Source organism: Symphodus melops (genome assembly GCF_947650265.1).
Source record: "Symphodus melops genome assembly, chromosome: 21".
Lineage (NCBI taxonomy): Eukaryota > Metazoa > Chordata > Actinopteri > Labriformes > Labridae > Symphodus > Symphodus melops.
The window spans coordinates 18,493,157-18,512,221 of NC_136711.1; the positions used below are offsets into that span (position 1 = coordinate 18,493,157).

The 19,065-nt window shown below is 45.0% G+C and overlaps 2 protein-coding genes across 2 annotated transcripts; both read right to left on the reverse strand.

Moving 5' to 3' along the window:
* Positions 1–577: 577 nt before the first annotated feature.
* Positions 578–9,954, reverse strand: LOC306817480 (ATP-dependent RNA helicase DHX8-like). Its single transcript, XM_079334393.1, has 23 exons — positions 9,778–9,954; positions 9,595–9,680; positions 9,421–9,487; positions 9,231–9,322; positions 9,029–9,135; positions 8,472–8,795; positions 7,595–7,739; positions 7,215–7,406; positions 7,050–7,137; positions 6,871–6,968; positions 6,327–6,474; positions 5,125–5,306; positions 4,781–4,975; positions 4,523–4,708; positions 4,226–4,436; positions 3,962–4,143; positions 3,718–3,858; positions 2,973–3,128; positions 2,549–2,686; positions 2,313–2,441; positions 1,910–2,106; positions 1,451–1,630; positions 578–1,105 (listed from the first exon to the last, which is right to left on the reverse strand). The coding sequence occupies exons 1-23, from the start codon at positions 9,878–9,880 to the stop codon at positions 886–888; spliced, it is 3,567 nt and encodes a 1,188-aa protein (XP_079190519.1). The 5' UTR covers positions 9,881–9,954; the 3' UTR covers positions 578–885.
* Positions 9,955–11,135: 1,181 nt separating this feature from the next.
* Positions 11,136–18,605, reverse strand: LOC306817023 (ATP-dependent RNA helicase DHX8). The gene is made up of 23 exons (XM_079333568.1): positions 18,399–18,605; positions 17,999–18,084; positions 17,804–17,876; positions 17,539–17,630; positions 17,343–17,449; positions 16,842–17,240; positions 16,606–16,750; positions 16,302–16,508; positions 16,126–16,213; positions 15,888–15,985; positions 15,494–15,641; positions 14,954–15,135; positions 14,527–14,721; positions 14,257–14,442; positions 13,960–14,170; positions 13,697–13,878; positions 13,313–13,453; positions 13,067–13,222; positions 12,829–12,966; positions 12,593–12,721; positions 11,872–12,068; positions 11,587–11,766; positions 11,136–11,494 (listed from the first exon to the last, which is right to left on the reverse strand). The coding sequence occupies exons 1-23, from the start codon at positions 18,505–18,507 to the stop codon at positions 11,275–11,277; spliced, it is 3,669 nt and encodes a 1,222-aa protein (XP_079189694.1). The 5' UTR covers positions 18,508–18,605; the 3' UTR covers positions 11,136–11,274.
* Positions 18,606–19,065: the final 460 nt, after the last annotated feature.

The following is a 19,065-nucleotide window of genomic DNA, read 5'->3' on the forward strand; positions in this document are numbered from 1 at the left end:
TGTTGTAAATCCACTCTGATCCTGTATTTGATCATGTCTATAAACCCCTCTATTTCAGCCCTGCTCAGAACAGGCTGTTTCTGTGTCTGTAGCTTTAAATATGTAAATGAGCTGTGTCTGACCACGCCCCCTCTCTGGAAGGGCCTCGGGTGTACTCTGTGCTTTCTCGCTCCATGTCCTATTGTTTACGGTGAGAAGGCAGACTCAGAGGGCAGAACAAACACCTAGCTGTGGGAGTGTCACCCACCTGGGGGAGGGGCTACTGCCCTTTGTGATGTCATGAAGGGAACATCTCCAAACAGCCTGTTTGAGCACACATTTTCTGAAAACTTTTTTCATCATGGGGGGGTTTGTTGACAGACTACAGTCACATGCTAACGTTAGAGAAACATGGGTAAATGGATTTTGCGTAATAAGTGATCTTGAAAGGAGACAGGAGGGGTTGTGGTTTGTGTCACCTTCAGAAAACGACAACCCCGCCGTGTGCCTATTGTATAAATGTACCCTTAACTAAGAATATTCGACGATGACAGTTGAGATATTAATCGACTGTACAGATAAAAAGCACAAAAGCACATTTGTTAAAATATTTCTTTTACCCAAACAGCTTTTGGTCCTGACATAGACAAATTAAAAATTTTGTTCACACTGATATCCGGATGGCAAGCAGCAAAAAAAAAAAAGTACATCAAAATGTTTATCTGCCAAAACCAAAAACAAGCTGATGACGTCAATCCAAAAAGGCAAAATGAAGTTTTAAATATTGCGAAAACTGTTCAGTGAGATAAAAGAAGTCAATGTCTTTGTTTATTTTCCAGCCGTCTGCAGCCTCAGTCAGTCACGTGTGTCGTGAAGTTAGTGTTAGTTTAAAGGCACGGCAGATGATCAGCGGCGTCTGAAGGCGCGGGAGATCCTCCAGGCGTTGGGTTCCTCGTAGCGGTTGTACAGAGGCTCCAGCTTCTGCATCCTCTTCTGTCGACTGAGACGCGTCGGGTCCCCGACTCTGTAGAAGGCCGGTGCGAACTCCACCAGCCAGCGAGGGTCGATGGTGGTCACCTCCCGCATGTACTCTTTGGTGGTCAGAACCAACTCATGGTACACGAGCCTGAAGGGGCCGGAGCATTATCAGTGTTAACGCTCAGTCCTCAACAGAGGGAGCAAAACTTCAAATAAAAGAATAAAAGCTCATCCCCATTTAAGGCACAGTAATTTTACTAGCCGGGTGTTATTGCAAGTTATGACGAATAAAAGGCGCCTCTCGATTAGAGGCAGATTTATTTTTCATGTGGAAACCGTTTGTGGCTGGAAAAATAAGGAGAAAAAGCAGCACGACACAAAAAACAAAGAAGGGTAATAATGCAAACCGAGAGACGCCACAGAAGTGAAATCAAAAGCAGCAAACGCAGCACTTTGAGAAGCTGTAATCAGCGGTCGAGTCGACAGGACTCACCATTCTGGCTGCCTGTTGAAGAGCGTGCTGGAGGGGTGGAGGTACACCACCTGCTGGTCAATCAGGGTACGGTATCCATCCTGTGGGTGCTTCCTGGCAGCGTTCCTGAAGAAACCGCTGCAGATGGCCTTCTGGACCCGCATCGAGGATTTTCCACAACTAACCACGTCCAACTTGTGCCTAGAGAATGTACAGAGTTGTTCAAGCGCTCAGCTGAAGATGATCAGAGGAGCGAGATTAGTTCAGAAATAGATGTGCACGTCTTTGTTTAAATCCCTAACAATCGTTTTCTTCCTCTCAAAGCATCAAGTTAGGATTTAAAGTGACTGATGTAAAATACTGTGCGAGTATTTACTTTAATTCTGACGTACACTTTTAAACACTCGTGAGCTTTTTTTTTGTATAAGTCTGAATTGTTCCGACATGAAGAAGCCTTCAGGTCATCAAACACATCCGTACCTGTCCATGATGCTCAGCATCTGTTTGCGGATGTCCTGAGCTCTCTTTAAGGAGCGCGCCTGGATGAAGTTCTCGAAGCACCAGGGGTTGGAGAACTTGTTGTTCTTCCACGAGTTGTAGACAGCCAGCAGAGTGAGGTGGTCTCCCTCGAGCTGGAAGAACTTTGTCTTTTTCTGATCAGCGAGCGCCTGTTTGTCCTGAAACGGAAGACGATTGCATTTTGTTTTTTTCAAGTACCGAATCTGAAAGTATCTCCCAAAAACGTTTCCACGCTGTTCTTTGAAGACTTTTTATCACCTAATATCTGAGGAGAAAAGTTGTTTTTTTTTCCTGATCAACCAGCCAGCTATTTCATGTGTACAATACAGAAGCTTAATGTCGTGTTAAGACCTCTTCTGTTTACCTTTGGTCTGTAGAAGATGTTCTGCACAGACAGCATGGAGACGATGGTGAGCATCTCTTCACTGCAGCCCAGATGGACGGACATGATCAGCATCTTACACAGCATGGGCTCCAGAGGAAACTCAGCCATCTAGAAGGGAAAAACAGATCCAGAAAATGAGAATGTAAAAGATGACGACATGGACTCACTCAAACTACAAAGTGCTAAAAAAAGAAGTGAGAGAAAGTCTTCCTCACCCTTCTACCGAGCCGTGTGAGTAGACCTTCATTATCCAGAGCGCCCAGAGTGTAGAGCTGCTCCATGGCCGTGATCAGAGTCTCCATGGGAGGAGCGTCCATGAAGTCGAAGGCCAGGAGGTCGTTGATGCCCATCGCCTGGTGGAGGAGACAAAACACAGACAATAACTAAAACGCCTGAGAGAAGATAAAAAATTAAAGGCAGCAAAGTAACGAGTAACGCTCAGTGTGACGGCCTCATGGCATGCACCCAAGGTCAAAGGTCATTTAAGGTATTTTGAAAAATAAAAACGTTAGTTGCACATCGGCCAGTTTGGGAGCCTGAAAGAAGTGATGTATGAAATAATGTGCTGATTCTTCTTCATCCCAGACAAAAGCATGAAAACAGGAGACGGAGAACGGCTGGTTCAAAGAGGAAGGTCACCTTCAGAGAGAGCACAGTGCTGGACAAGTTGGTCCTCTGGATCTCGGGCACGTTGGTGGTGAGCATCTCGTCTCTGTAGGCTCTCTCTGTGTACAGTCTGTAACACTTTCCTGGACCCGTTCTGCCGGCTCGACCCGACCTCTGCTTGGCCTGAGCCTGAAAAACAAAACCAATGATTTGGTTTTTTTTAACGATCCAGAAGAAATGAAAAGTCTCTTTTTAAGAAGTATCGTTACAAAGCTCAGCAGTTATCACATCTTTCATTCATATTAATCCTGCGGTTACGTGATATTGGCGTCCCAGTCTATTTGAACGACAGGGAAGCTGCGGCGTTAACCATCTCCCGCCTGACCAGTTTTTTCTAGAACGTAACAAACGGCCAAGTAATCTCTCCTCATGGATCCAGATGTGGGCGTGTCTGCTGCTGGCGCACAAAATGATGCCGACTCACCGGAGGGACACGCCTCTCTCTACTCGTCAAACCTGCAACTTAAACCCTTCAAATACCAACATCCTCCAGGGCGGATGCACATTGGAGAGAAGGGATGGCTGGCGTGTAAGGTTCAAACCCCTGAAGTAAGCTGGTGTTGAATTTGTCGTGTTGTGAGCTCATCTGTTTCTTGTTTTTAAAATAAGTCTAAAAATCCACACAGCAGGGTTTACTTCTCCAGGTTTATCTGTAATCCTGATTCACTGGTCAGAAAATAAAAATAAAAAACAAATTCATTTGAAAGAAAAAGTCGACCTGTGAGATGGGCGTCACCACCAGCTGATCGATCCCCGTCTTGGAGTTGTAGACGATCTGTTTGACGAAGCCAGGGTCGACCACGTAGTAGATCCCATCGATGGTCAGGGACGTCTCGGCGATGTTCGTGGCGATGATGACCTGGCGTTGAACACGACACACAAAAAGACGTTTTCACACGTGTAACTGTTCAACATGTTTGAATTTCTAACAGAGGAGCTTCGGTGCTTTTTCTTTTCTTTACCTTTCTGCTGCCTGGTGGAGCAGGGTCAAAGATCCTGGTCTGCATCTCACTGGGCAGAGCAGAGTAAACAGGCAGGATGATGAGTTCAGGGACATCGGGCCCCAGAGACTTCATCCTATCGTAGAGGATCTCACAGGCCGTGTCGATCTCCTCCTGACCCGTCAGAAACACCAGGATGTCCCCTGGACAGAGAGGTGGGATTGATGTTGAGACGGAGACTAATGTTTGAGTCCACTGGTGTTTATGACTTTAAAAAAACCGTACCTGGAGGCTCTGTCAGATGGATCTGCATGACCGTGATGAGACCGGCATCCAGGTAGTCCGTCTCCGGTTCTTTGGTGTAGAGAACCTCCACAGGAAAAGTTCTCCCAGGGATGGTGAAGATGGGCGCTTCGAAGAAATACTGCGAGAACTTCACGGCGTCCAGAGTAGCCGAGGACACGATCAGCTTCAAGTCCGTGCGTTTTTTTATCGTCTGAAAAAAGAGACGAGACGGAGTTATCGCTGAGACGTTAAGTTAAGAGCTCGAACGGCGATTCAAGCGTGCAGCTCGTCAAAGACCTTCTTGAGCAGGCCGAAGAGGACGTCGGTGTGGATGGTCCTCTCGTGGGCTTCGTCCAACATGATGAGGGAGTACTGGCTCATGTCGGGGTCGATCAGACACTCCCGCTGCAGCATGCCGTGGGTCATGTACTTGATCACCGTCTCCGTGCAGGTGCAGTCCTCAAACCGGATCGTGTAGCCCACCTAGAAAGATTTTAACAACATGTTACAGAAATGCATTTAAAAAATGAAAGGGAAGGGAAGAGCAACACTCACCTCTTGGCCCAGACGACAGCCGTACTCCTCGGAGACTCTCTTGGCGACCGACATGGCGGCCACACGGCGAGGTTGCGTACAGCCGATCTTCCCCCTGGCGGTGTAACCCGCCTCTGCCAGGTACTGAGTGATCTGCGTGGTCTTACCGGAGCCCGTCTCTCCGACCACGATGAGGATCTGATTGTCGTGGACTGCCTGTCGGGACAAAGAGGGAGACGACACAGACTAAGGAACAGAAACATTTTCGGCCTTTCACCCTCCTGATTTCACTCGCCGTCGTTAGAGCACCAAAAGTAACTGGTTGATTATAGAACAAAATGCGGTACGTTCTCCCCTGCGTGTACCTGAACGAGCTGCTCCTTCAGCTTGAAAATGGGCAGACTCTCTCTCTGCTGCAGGATGGACATTTCCGTCTTCTTGCCGTACGACACTTGGTTTCCTCCGAAGGCGTATCTCTTCCACGCCGGGAGATCCGGAGGCATGGCACCGATGCCTCTCATGTTGGCGGCGATCTGCCTTCCTTCATCTGAACAGGAAAAAAAAGGAACAACAAGTCCCACAAGTCAACTCCGCACTCAACCTCCAGCGATGGGCTGTTAAATGGAAGCGAGATGAACCGATAGTTCGTTTCACAACGAGCTCTTTTTTGTATTTGATTTAGTCCCGAGGTAGGAACCAGGGAGGAAGGAACTTGTTTCAGCCTCTGACATCCCTCAAGGCCAAGGAAGAATGAGTCACAGAGGATCATGTCATTATAAGTGTGTGTGTGTGCCAGTGTAAACTCATAGTGAGCCGAGATAACCATCTCCAGGCTCGCCAGCAGAACGTAGTTACTGTGTAACAGGCCTGGCGTGGGGCGGATGGTTCTGTGCTATTTCCTCCATTTCAAATCTCATGAACTCAAGATATATTCAATTTGACTTAGTTTCCGTGTGGGAGGCATGTTTGTAGAATTTATTTTATTGACCATGCTTAAAGGCCCAATACGTAACTCTGACCCCTAGTGTTTCAAACGGGTACTGCACTCTATATTCTAAACATGATATAGAGCTCACACAGGTCACCATGTGGTGGACACTGTAGCTTCAGTGTTTAGCCAGCTCTGCATGTGGTGGACACTGTAGCTGCAGTGTTTAGCCAGCTCTGCATGTGGTGGACACTGTAGCTTCAGTGTTTAGCCAGCTCTGCATGTGGTGGACACTGTAGCTGCAGTGTTTAGCCAGCTCTGCATGTGGTGGACACTGTAGCTGCAGTGTTTAGCCAGCTCTGCATGTGGTGGACACTGTAGCTTCAGTGTTTAGCCAGCTCTGCATGTGGTGGACACTGTAGCTTCAGTGTTTAGCCAGCTCTGCATGGGTCTGTAAAGCTTTCTGCGTTCTAACCTCTCTCCATGTTTCAAAAGCATCTCCAACATGGATCCTAGTTTGAGCAGCTTATTAGAAACATGCAGAGGCTTTTTAGCTCGGGTACAGTCACTTGTATCTGAAGCAGTTCCACTGCTCGCTGTTTGACTCATCATTAGAAACTGTGTATATCAAGTCCTTACAATCAGGCATGGGGTCGATCCAGTTCTTGTGGAGACCGGTCGGGATCGCGTCCATCTCTGCTGCGCGGGCCGCCTGCTTGAGCTCTCTCCTCTCCTTAGATAAAGCACTCTGCATCATGGCCGCCTGGGAGAGGGAGCCATCTGGATTCTAACAGACAGCATGGAAACAGCAGGTTGGTGTGATGATGATGATGAGAAAAACATCAGTATTTACAGTACAAACATACACTCCAGGTATCAGGTGTGCTTCATCCAAGATGGAAGACAATTTGAGAAGTTTCCACGATTCAAAGTGAAAACTTCACCGAGCTGCACTGCAGAGTCAAACCTTGTCCTTCGGGACGTTTCTCTAAATCTCTAGGCAGGAAAAGTTAAAGTCGAAGGGAGGAGCGTGAAAGTTTCAGGAAAAATTTTAGGATTTTTGTGCATGTGTGAAAACACCATAGAAAGATTGAGTCAGAAAATTGAACGTTTAAAATCTCATTTTTGGTCTAAAAGTCACAAACAGTTCAGTATTTTCTGATCTCAGATCGACACACTGCACCTTGACTATTTTGACTGGACTCATGGTGGTGCTCCATTTAGTCTGTCCTCTCAGAAACGGTGGCTCCTCTTCGACCAGATCAATATCCACGTCTTCGTCTGTGGAAGGAAAAGTTTGAAAAGAGTGAATGTTACGTTGAAGCGTCGCTTTGCAGACGAGTGAAAGGAAAAGCCTTCGACCTTCTTCATCTTCTATCTTTGGAAGGATTCCCGTCGCCTCGTCAAATTCTGGGAACTCTTCTTTCGGAAGCACGTTGGCTGCGATCATCTGAACGAAGGAAACGCAGCTTTAATGGAATCATCAAAATCGACAGTAGAGATTTAAAAACCTCTCAGGATCAATACCTGTTTTATTTCCCATTTCTCGAGGTCAGTGATCTTGGTGAGACGTTTGCGTTCGGTTGTGTTTTCCTCTAACTCCACGATGTTGGCTTCAACGGGGCGGTCCGGGTTCCTCATGGCCTCCTCTCCAGGTACAGGGTCCAGGTTTCTTCTCCGGTTTGGGTTCAAGTCCTCGCCTGTCTCTTGGTCCACATCCTGATGAAAGAGATGAGTGAGGAACAAACGCACAGACACATATCCTTGCATATCCACATGTACTTGGCACAAAAAAACCTGATTCTGAAATCTTTTGGACTTGGTTGTGCATCACACTGAGAGATGTGTGCAGGTTCTCATGTGCACAGACGAGATCCTCTCCCACTCTCACTTTAAACGTGACTCACCTTCATGCTCAGGCTGGCTTTGGTTCCCGTAAACGAGAGCACTTTGACTTTGACTTTTTGACTTCTGGTGACCACGTCTGCCACATTTGCTATCCGTCCTTCTTTGCGTAGCTCGGAGATGTGCACCAGGCCCTCCCAGCGTTTCCTAGAGACAGTGTGAGTAAAAAACAAACAAACTGCAGCTTAATGATCAAGATGGAAACATAAAAATCTGTACGAGTGTGTGACACATCTGTACGAGTGTGTGACACATCTGTACGAGTGTGTGACACATCTGTATCAGTGTGTGACACATCTGTACGAGTGTGTGACACATCTGTATCAGTGTGTGACACATCTGTACGAGTGTGTGACACATCTGTATCAGTGTGTGACACATCTGTATCAGTGTGTGACACATCTGTACGAATGTGTGACACATCTGTACGAGTGTGTGACACATCTGTATCAGTGTGTGACACATCTGTACGAGTGTGTGACACATCTGTATCAGTGTGTGACACATCTGTATCAGTGTGTGACACATCTGTACGAATGTGTGACACATCTGTACGAGTGTGTGACACATCTGTACGAGTGTGTGACAAATAGAAATCTTGAAACACTTTAGTACAAGCTTGTAATTGTATATAATATGACGATTGTATAGAAATATAAAAATATTATAATAAAATAAAAAAATAAAAAATATTACAATAAATATATATAATATGTAGAAATATTACAAATATTAGAACAAAATAAAAATAATAAAATATTAAATAAAAATATATATAATGACATGGAGAAAAATTACAAATACAGGCCAGAATGAATTCCTTAACAATAAAAAATACTCCGTTGTACAGGAAGTAAAGATTTATTTAAGCGTACTTACCGTAGACCGTCGAGCTGCACAAAACAGCCAAACTGCATAATACTGCTGATTTTGCCGTTATAGATGTCGCCGACAACCGGCTCCTCTGGAGGAGGTCGATCCACGAGTCTATCACGCCATCTGTCCGAGTCTTTGTCCTCCTTGTTGTCGTTGTTGTTAAGTGTGCTTGGGCTCGGAGGATGGTCACTCCAGCGAGACGGGCGTTTCCGTCTTTGTTTAGAGTTTGATTCTTCCTCGCGATCTCTGGATGTGGGGCAGCTTCTCTTCAGTGCACTCTGCCCGTCCGTGTCTCTGCCTCTGTCACCGTGCGAAGGCTTCGCTGAGCTGCGGAGAAAGAGAAGTCACATTTGTGTTGCCAGTATGTAGAGGTTAAGATAGGACAGCGAGAGAGTGGAGGATGGCATGCAGGAAAAGGCGGAGGAGGGATTTGAACCTACAGCCTCCATACATGGGGTGCGTGATATAACTGCTCGCAGATGTGAAGCATTGTAAAAACTAAATGACATGCTGGATTCGTGTGCACTTCCTAAAGGCAGGTCACCACTTCTTTAAATCACCTGCTATCACTGCTTGTTCCACTGAAGTTAGGCATCAGCATCTCCAGCTCTTTCATGGCTGCTGCTGCGACACGCTCGTCTTCTTTATCCGGCTGGCGTGGTGGAATCTGATGGAGAAAGTTTTATATTAAAAGGAGAAAGTTCACAAATGTTATTTCTCTACAACCCAAAGATTTGATACGAGTCATCGAATGAGCCTCACCATCCACACAGGATCGTCTGGTTTACATAAGGCAGGATATTTCTCTTTCAGCCTGTCCCGCTCACCGTTTGATTTGACCTCCGACTGATGAGCTGTCAATCAAAACACAGAGAGGATGATTTTCACAGCAGGACACAGGATGTAATGACGTCACATGGGGGGGAGGGGGTCAAGGTGAGGGTCTCTGTACCTTTACTTGTGGACGGTTGGGGCCGCATGGTTTGAATAAGTCTGAGTAAATTAGCAGTGAGTGTATCCTGAGAAAACACACACACACACACACACACACACACACACACACACACTGTGTTAGAGGGGAAAATACTAAATCAACAAACATGAAGAATTGGATGTAAACACTTACTGTGAAGTCTGCTCCATTTTTAGACAGGACTGCTTTAAATTCTTCAAACGTCGGGTGTTTTTCGGCGAGACAAATAACAAATTCAGCTGAAACACAGACAGTTTAGCACATGTTGATGTTACAGTTAGTTTCATCTCGCTGAGTTTCTCGAGAAGTTTCGGCTGACACGAAGCGTCACGTTACCCAAATCTTTCTCGCTTATTCCCAGGTGATTCTCCAGCTCCGTGCACACCTTAGACACCAGGGATAAATATTCCAGACGTTTTATTTCCTCTGTGGCGTCCATGTCTGTTGTTTATTTAGAATTGAACTGGAAGTGGTTCTTCTTCTTGAGGTTGAGCCCCGGAGTGTTTCAGCGCTGCTGCCCCCCAGCGGCCATCAGGCAGACTGCAACAACACGAAGCGGACACTCTTCAATTCAGTTCTCTTTGACTTCCGTTTTAATAATCCCCTTGAATGCTGTTAGACTAAATAAAGTTAATACACACGATTTATTACATGTAAAAAAAATACACTATAAAGTCTATTATAAACCTTTTAATTGCTACTTATATTTTAATCTTTTTCTATTTACGTCAGCAGAAGCACAGCACTGGACACGTTTTTAAAAAAATTAAAGATACCCTAGAAATGTGATTAACTTTTTGTAAGCATCTAAACTTGCTTACAAAACGTTAATCACATTTCTAGGATATCTTTTATTTATAATAATGACATTTTAGTCCATTTTAAAATATATATATTTTACTGTGTTTTTACTATTATTTTAGTACTTGTTTTTTTTGTTTTTTAGGTGTCTTTACTGTAAATGCAGTGGTTGCTGTGATGGTGTGATGGTTTCCTGCAAATTATTAACGACCCGTCTGTCATCTATCAAAAGTGGCCAGTTAAGAGGCCTTAAACATCGATAGATCATCAATTAGGCACATTACATTAAAACTCAAATCCATTATGTACAGTTTGAAGATGTGGTCATTTTCGATTATTTAAGCTTGTTTGACATAGGTAAATATAGAAACACTATCTTCCTCTCAGAAGAAAATCATCCTTTATCAAGACATCCTTCTTCTCCTTCAAGTTCACAAGAAAAATGAGGCAGGCTTAAGAAATATTTGTATTTAATAAGGACACATTTTCCACTGATAAGCCGAGCGAAGCAACAATTCAGGATACAGACAAGTCAGTGAAATGTCATCGTACAAAATCTATCAAACATAAACTGTCTATGCAGATCCATCTTTACAGTCTTGCCAGGCGAGTACTGACTCATGTAGAAGTTTACATTTCTATCAGGTCTCATTCACGTGGAGCATTAAGCCGTTAAAATTTACAAAGTATCAAAATAAAATCGTCCACGTGTCACAGAATCTCCTTCCAGAAGATTACCTTTAAAACCGACGTCCTAGACGACCGATGGGGAAGTTTATTTTTGTTGCTGTTTTAGTGCCATGAAAACAAAAGTAGCTCTGGAGTTCTTCAAACGAATGACGCTAAAATTCCCTCTCCGACTGACGGGACAAATATGGACCTATCAGGTGGAAAATGTACAAAAAGGAGTGAAACCAGTCTGAAGGTGATGACACAGACATGAACCAGCAGGGTCTGATCACATTTCCCGCGCTGCGTCTGTTTCCTTCATCACTGTCAAAACATGGAAGTTTTGCGTCAACATCATCAGGCTCAACGGCGCCTGAAGGCGCGAGAGATCCTCCAGGCGTTGGGTTCCTCGTAGCGGTTGTACAGCGGCTCCAGACGCTGCTGCTTCTTCTGCTTGCTGAGGCGTGTGGGGTCGGACACTTTGAAGAAGGCGGGAGAAAACTCCACCAGCCAGCGCGGGTCGATGGTGGTCACCTCCCGCATGTACTCCTTCGTGGTCAGGACTAACTCGTGATACACGACCCTGAGGAGAAGACGCACGACGTCACCGGCTGCATTTTAAAACTCGTCTGGATACTTTTATTTTACAAATCTTAAAGATCGTTGTAGTCTTACCACTCAGGCTGACGATTAAACAGAGCGCTGGACGGGTGGATGTAAACCACTTGCTGGTCTATAAGAGTTCTGTAGCCCTCCTGAGGATCCTTCTTGGCTGCGTTTCTGAAGAAACCGCTGCAGATGGCTTTCTGGACTCTGACTGTCGCCTTTCCACAAGAAACCACATCCAGTTTGTGTCTGAAGAGAAGAGAGAGAAACCAGACAGATGTTTTTCCCTCAGTGATCCGGGGGTTCAGTTAATGACATTTACCATCTTAGCTCTTTTCATTCTAACAGCCGTACCTGTCCATGATTCCCAGCATCTGTTTGCGGATGTCCTGAGCTCTGCGCAGCGAGCGCGCCTGGATGAAGTTCTCGTAGCACCAGGGGTTGGAGAACTTGTTGTTCTTCCAGGAGTTGTAGACAGCCAGCAGAGTGAGGTGGTCTCCCTCAGGCTGGTGAAACTTGGCCTTCTTCTGGTCGGCTAAGGCCTGCTTGTCCTGTAACACGAGAAGGATGAACAAATAAAGGCCAGGGGAGATCAATGCAGGCTCTGTGTGAACACCTTTACTGAGAGAATTTAGACAAGTGAAGGAAAATAAAACTGCCTGTACTTCACATCTACACTTATTCTGTCTGCTTCAGTGAAAATATACTAAACAGTTAATGGAGTTCATTTTTTATCAGCATGGAGGACAAATCTAATGCCTAGAATAAACAACCAAAAGTCAAATATCATATTATTTGTATACCTTCTTATAGTTTTAATAACACTTTTATTCTATGAATTTGTGTCCATGGATTTTGACATGTAAACTAATATTTAAAAAAAATCTTGTTTACAAAAAGTACCGACACCAACAATGTTCAAAACTCTTAATTCTTAAATCTGGATTCACAATGTTGCAGCCCACTTGTTTAATTCTTTTATGAAATATTTTCTTGGTGATTATGTTGCAGAGCCCAGGAAGAGCAGCAGCAGTATTCAGTCATTTTAGACGCATGGATTTAGTGCTGGGCAAACCTTGGGCCTGTAGAAGACGTTCTGCACAGACAGCATGGACACGATGGTGAGCATCTCTTCACTGCAGCCCAGATGGACGGACATGATCAGCATCTTACACAGCATGGGCTCCAGAGGAAACTCAGCCATCTAGAAGGGAAAAACAGATCCAGAAAATGAGAACGTAAAAGATGACGACATGGACTCACTCAAACTACAAAGTGCTAAAATAAGAAGTGAGAGAAAGTCTTCCTCACCCTTCTACCGAGCCGTGTGAGTAAACCTTCATCATCCAGAGCGCCCAGAGTGTAGAGCTGCTCCATGGCCGTGATCAGAGTCTCCATGGGAGGAGCGTCCATGAAGTCGAAGGACAGGAGGTCGTTGATGCCCATCGCCTGGTGGGGGAGACAGATCAACGTATACGGTTCACTCCATCCTGTAAAACTTCAGCTGCAAACGTATGAAATACACATTTGTGTAGCATGACTGTTTAACCTTCAGAGAGAGCACAGTGCTGGCCAAGTTGGTCCTCTGGATCTCGGGCACGTTGGTGGTGAGCATCTCGTCTCTGTAGGCTCTCTCTGTGTACAGTCTGTAAGTCTTTCCTGGACCCGTTCTGCCGGCTCGACCCGCTCTCTGCTTGGCCTGAGCCTGAAATCCATCACAGAGATTTTATTTTTTTAAACACAGCTCAATAAAGATCCAATAACTTTGGGTGACATTTTGGATGTCTGGTCGTACCTGTGAGATGGGAGTCACCACCAGCTGGTCGATGCCAGTCTTTGAGTTGTACACCTTTTGTTTGACAAAGCCAGGATCCACCACGTAATAGATCCCATCGATGGTCAGAGATGTCTCTGCAATGTTGGTGGCGATGACGACCTGAGGGAAAGAAACATGACATTAGGTAAGTATACGTCAAGTTATACAAAATGACCATAAAAACTTGACCTGCATCTTCTTAAATAGACCTGTAGCTAACTGATCAGCACAGTGCGGCTCATCTTATTTGTGAATCTTAAGCTAACCATGTCACAATTCAAACATTGCTTCCACGTAAAGGACGCAATTTGTGACCGCTGCCATTGCAATGTGCAGCACTGGATTACTGTTTAATCTGTTTACCTTTCTGCTGCCTGGTGGAGCAGGGTCAAAGATCCTGGTCTGCATCTCACTGGGCAGAGCAGAGTAAACAGGAAGGATGATGAGTTCAGGGACATCGGGCCCCAGAGACTTCATCCTATCGTAGAGGATCTCACAGGCCGTGTCGATCTCCTCTTGACCCGTCAGAAACACCAGGATGTCCCCTGGACAGAGAGGTGGGATTGATGTTGAGATGGAGACTAATGTTTGAGTCCACTGGTGTTTATGACTTTAAAAAACCGTACCTGGAGGCTCTGTCAGATGGATCTGCATGACCGTGATGAGACTGGCATCCAGGTAGTCCGTCTCCGGTTCTTTAGTGTACAAAACCTCCACTGGGTACGTCCGTCCAGGGATGGTGAAGATGGGCGCTTCGTAGAAATACTGAGAGAACTTCACAGCGTCCAGAGTAGCCGAGGTGACGATTAACTTCATGTCGGTGCGTTTCTGAACAGTCTGAGAGGAAACACGAGAGTGTCGTCTGTCAATAAGACGTTTCTTTAATTCTCCTGAATAGATGAAGCTGTTCTCATCTTGCTTACCTTCTTCAGCAGACCGAAGAGGACGTCGGTGTGGATCGTCCGCTCGTGAGCTTCATCCAACATAATGATGGCGTACTGGCCCAGTTCAGAGTCGATCAGACACTCCCTCAACAGCATACCGTCTGTCATGTACTTGATCACCGTCTCCGGGCTGGTGCAGTCCTCAAACCGGATCGTGTAGCCCACCTAGACCAAAAAACAGTTTAGTCATTAAGTCAAACTATCAATGTTCTGTTTTATATTTTCATCTCAAAGGGAACAATCACTCACCTCTTGTCCTAGACAACAACCGTACTCCTCGGAGACTCTCTTGGCGACCGACATGGCGGCCACACGGCGAGGCTGTGTACAGCCGATCTTCCCCCTGGTGGTGTAACCCGCCTCTGCCAGGTACTGAGTGATCTGCGTGGTCTTACCGGAGCCCGTCTCTCCGATCACGATCAGGATCTGATTGTCGTGGACCGCCTGATGATGATTCAAACAAGAACTCATTATTATTAAATCTCACTTTGTCAAACCTAAACGACCTAAACTAAGGAAAGCTGCTCATTTGCATTTGGCAGATGTTCCACTGGGTGCACATCTGTTTGATGAAGGCGTAATCACACTTCCTGTAGAGACTGATCAGAATCCTTTATGAACTCTGACATGAAGCATCCGGCTGAGACTCTCTCTGGGTTTTAAACCTTAAACAGACCTGAATGAGCTGCTCCTTCAGCTTGTAGATGGGCAGACTCTCCCTCTGCTCCAGGATGGAGAGCTGCGTCTTCTTCCCGTAGGACGCCTTGTTGCCTCCGAAAGCGTGCTTCTTCCACTCGGGGATGTCGTTGGGCATCATGCCGATGCCTCTCATGTTGGCTGCAATCTGCCGACCATCAGCTGTCAAACAAAGAACACACGCTTTTGTTAAAGGCTCTTTATAACAACTTCAATCTTATGACAGTAATAGCTACTCGTCCCACTGTCTCGTCTGTATTCAATCCATTTTGGATTCAGAGAGGGCTGTGATTTTTTATTTAGGAGGACAAATACTCGTTTTAATTATCAGGACTTGTTCTGAGATCTGAGCACAAGATGCAGAGAAACAAGTAAAAAAAATCTCATTAAAATGATCCATAATCCAAACTCAAGCATGCAGATGTGTTCATGGCTGCAAACTGATTTGATAAATAATAATTCAGCATCCACAGCTGTGTCTTCGAAATGACTTAATGTGCACAAATAATGGGTTTCTAACCATCTGGCAGCGGGTCGACCCAGTGTTTATTGAGCCCCATGGGGATGGAGTCCATCTCTGCCTCTCGAGCCGCCTGCTTCAGCTCTCGTCTCTCCTTAGCGAGAGCGCTCTGCATCATGGCCGCCTGAGACAAGGAGCCATCTGGATTCTACGTGTGGAGGAACAACAGAGGTCATGAGCAGTTTGTTAAATAAACCCTAAAAGTCAGAGAGAAGCGCAAATTATTTATCCAAACAAAAAGAATCAATTGTTCTTAACGGCTGTTCCAAGTTATGTTTTTCAGCATAAACCAAAAATAAATTGACATCGACGGATCAGATAAACGTGATTATGAAGTCCAACAAAAACACGTTTAAAGTCAAATGAAATTCGTGATCGACATCGAAAGTCTCACCTTGACGATCTTCACCGGGCTCATGTCCATGCTTTGTTTGGTGTGTCCTCTCAAGAACGGAGGCTCCTCTTCAACCAGCTCGATTTCCAAATCCTCATCTGAATGATGGAGAACATGACCAATAAAGCAAGAAGTCTCCTCCTCATCACACTTAATATGAAAGCAGCAAAAACACATTTCAGTTCAGTATTTTTTTTTTGTGTATTCGTCATGTTAGACTATTTTTTTAATTTCTTACCCTCTTCATCGTCGACCTTGGGAAGGATCCCCGTCTCATCGTCGAAATCAGGAAACTCTTCTTTGGACAAAACGTTGGCTGCGATCATCTGAAGGTGGACATACAGCATGTAAGAAAATAAGATCACAAAGATTTCATGGTCAACAATACCTGCATCTTTCTTTGAGTGCACCCACCTGTTTGATCTCCCACTTCTCTGGGTCAGATATTTTGGTGAGTCTCTTGCGCTCCAGGGTGTCGTCCTGTTCCAGCTCGGGAGCGTTGCCCAGGTTCAGGTTGCTCGGTCGGTCGGGATTCCTCATGGAGATCTCCTCCCCTCCGTCTGGGCCTACGTTCCTCCTCCTATTGGGGTTCAGGTCTTCTCCTGTCTCTTGGTCCACATCCTGGAAAAAGACAGAAATGTTAGCATGATAACAACTGACGGGATTACAGTGTGAGCTGTGAGGAGAGTACGCACTGGTCAGTTTTTGTTCCTCTCACCTTCATACTGAGGCTGGTCTTTGAGCCAGTGAAGGACAGCACCTTGATCTTGACTCTTTGGCCTTTACTGACAACATCGGCCACATTAGCCACACGACCTTCTCTCCGCAGCTCGGAAATGTGAACCAATCCCTCCCATCGTTTCCTACATCCACGATAAATAAAGAGCACATTTCATCAGCACGCAGTCGGTTAATCTTCTGCTGTTAATAGAGCTTGTGTAACTGTATCCTGACCTTAAGCCCTCCAGCTGAACAAAGCATCCAAACTGCATGATACTGGTGACTTTGCCGTTGTAGATGTCGCCAACGGACGGCTCTTCAGGTGGAGGTCGATCCACATGTTTGTCCTTCCAGCGGTCAGAGTCTCCGTCTTTTTTGGGACTAGGCGAGCGCTCTGACCAGCGTGAAGATTTGTCCTTTCTTTTGCCGCGATCTCTGTCTCTGTCTCTGTGCCGTTCACGGTCTCTGGAGCGAGACCTGGACCTGGACCGGGAACGAGAGCGATGCCGTCTCTTTCTATCCCGATCTCTATCACGATCTCGGTCCCGATCTCTATCACGATCACGGTCTCTGTGTCGGTCTCTGTCTCTGCTTCGGCTGCGACTCCGACTGTGCCGCTTGCTCCTCTCTGACCTGCAGGAGCGGTAAGAAATTGTACATGAAATTAAAAAAAACTATAATCTGCATTCGATGTGGAACACAAAAACAAAAATCAAGAGTCTGAAGTTATCTTACCTGCTCTTGCTGTTTTTAGATTCTGTCCCGCTCACACTGGGCATAAACATCTCCAGCTCTTTCATGGCATCAGCTGCTACTTTCACGTCATCTTCATCTAGCAGCTTCTGATGAGATCAAATCAGAGAATAATCTGTAAAAAGAGATTACATTTCCTTTATAGCAACATTGCTTACATTTTATTTAAGTCACGTACCTTTGGGGCTGGATCATTTGCTCGGCACAGTGCAGGAAACAACTCCTTTAACTTGTCCTTTTCTGACTTGGGCTTGTCCAGAGCCTCAGAGGCTGAAATGAACACATTAAACATATTATTCTACGATAAGTGTGCAAATGTACAGGGAATGTTTACTAGACAATCTCTGACGAGAGGTCGAGATTTAAGCTTTTCAAGAACAGCTGGTGTTTAAGTGAAATGTCCCTTGATTATCGCTTAACAAAATTAGATACACTTGTCTTACCTTTGCTGGCAGACGCCTTGGATGGGGGTCGCATAGTCTGAATGAGCCTGAGCAAATTACTAATGAGAGAATCCTTTAAGACAACACAAAAAAGAGACAAGGTTTTCAGTACACTTAACTTTTTAGGTTGGCTTATTTAAAGGTGTAATTACACCTGTAACATGATATTATTGAAGCATTTAACGTTGAACTTACTGTGAATTCTGCTCCATTTTTCAGCAAAAGTTCTTTAAAACCTTCAAAGCTCGGTTGTTTTTCAGCAAGGTCGATGACAAACTCAGCTGTGAATCACAGAAACGACATATACATATTAAAAACATAAATTAATAACACGGTGACGTACACTGGGTGTGCTAACTCATATTTTCTATGGAAACGTTAAACCATAAAAAATGTCAACAAGTTTACTTAAGTGACATTAAAAAGTTTAGATTAGTCATATAACGTTGTAGACGCCTTGAGTTGAGTATATGTGATGGAAACAGACGCTGAACAGTTTGAAGAGACAAACATTGTGGCTAACTCAGCTAATAACAGATAGTTAGCATTAGCTAGCTGGTTAGCTCTGGTTCTAATTAGGGGCGGAAGTACAAACCTAAGTCTTTGTCACTTATTCCCAGGTGGTTGTCGAGCTCCGTGCACACCTTGGACACCAGAGACAAATATTCAAGCTGCGAAAGCTCGTCAACTCCGCCGTCTGCCATTCTCCACGAGACCTGTTTTTTTGTTCAGAGACGGTGAGCGGCGGCGGACATGTTGGATAAGGGCAACGTCCGACTTCTATTTCCGCCCTACGCGCTTCGTTCTAAAAACGTGCTTCACCATTGGTTCACGCGTCACCGCAGTTTAACAGCTGTCAGTGTTGCCTCTACCAGCCGCACGATGGCGCTAAAAGTCCTAACAATTGTTATATTTTTGCAATGTGGAGTTTTTACTGTGAAATAGCAATTTATCATTTGAGGTTTGGCAGCAGAGCTCAACAATCTGTTTCATATTAAATTGTACATAAAATAAACCATGTATGTGGTTTACTAGTTTTACATTGTAAAATAAACGATATATAGCCTAATGTATACATCTCTCTGTTTTAGGCTTCTAGTCTGTGTTTTATGAATTTCATATGTCACATGTAAATATTTTATGCATTTTTTTTCAGCAGTGATATGATTGTGTTTGACATTTTATTTTGTTGTGTTTCAAAACATTGTTTCTAAAATCATGCATAACGGTTAGTGTTTTCTGATCTGCAGCCCTACACATCT

Excerpts from the sequence above, each read along its gene's own strand:
- LOC306817023 (XM_079333568.1), bottom strand. The coding sequence starts at position 18,507 with ATGGCAGACGGCGGAGTTGACGAGCTTTCGCAGCTTGAATATTTGTCT. Across the intron at positions 17,877-17,998 it reads AAAATGGAGCAGAATTCACA|GATTCTCTCATTAGTAATTT; the intron begins GTAAGTTCAACG and ends GTTGTCTTAAAG. Across the intron at positions 14,171-14,256 it reads TCTTCGGTCTGCTGAAGAAG|ACTGTTCAGAAACGCACCGA; the intron begins GTAAGCAAGATG and ends GTTTCCTCTCAG.
- LOC306817480 (XM_079334393.1), bottom strand. The coding sequence starts at position 9,880 with ATGGACGCCACAGAGGAAATAAAACGTCTGGAATATTTATCCCTGGTG. Across the intron at positions 3,859-3,961 it reads CTCCACCAGGCAGCAGAAAG|GTCATCATCGCCACGAACAT; the intron begins GTAAAGAAAAGA and ends GTTCAACGCCAG. Across the intron at positions 3,129-3,717 it reads TGGTGACGCCCATCTCACAG|GCTCAGGCCAAGCAGAGGTC; the intron begins GTCGACTTTTTC and ends TTTGTTTTTCAG.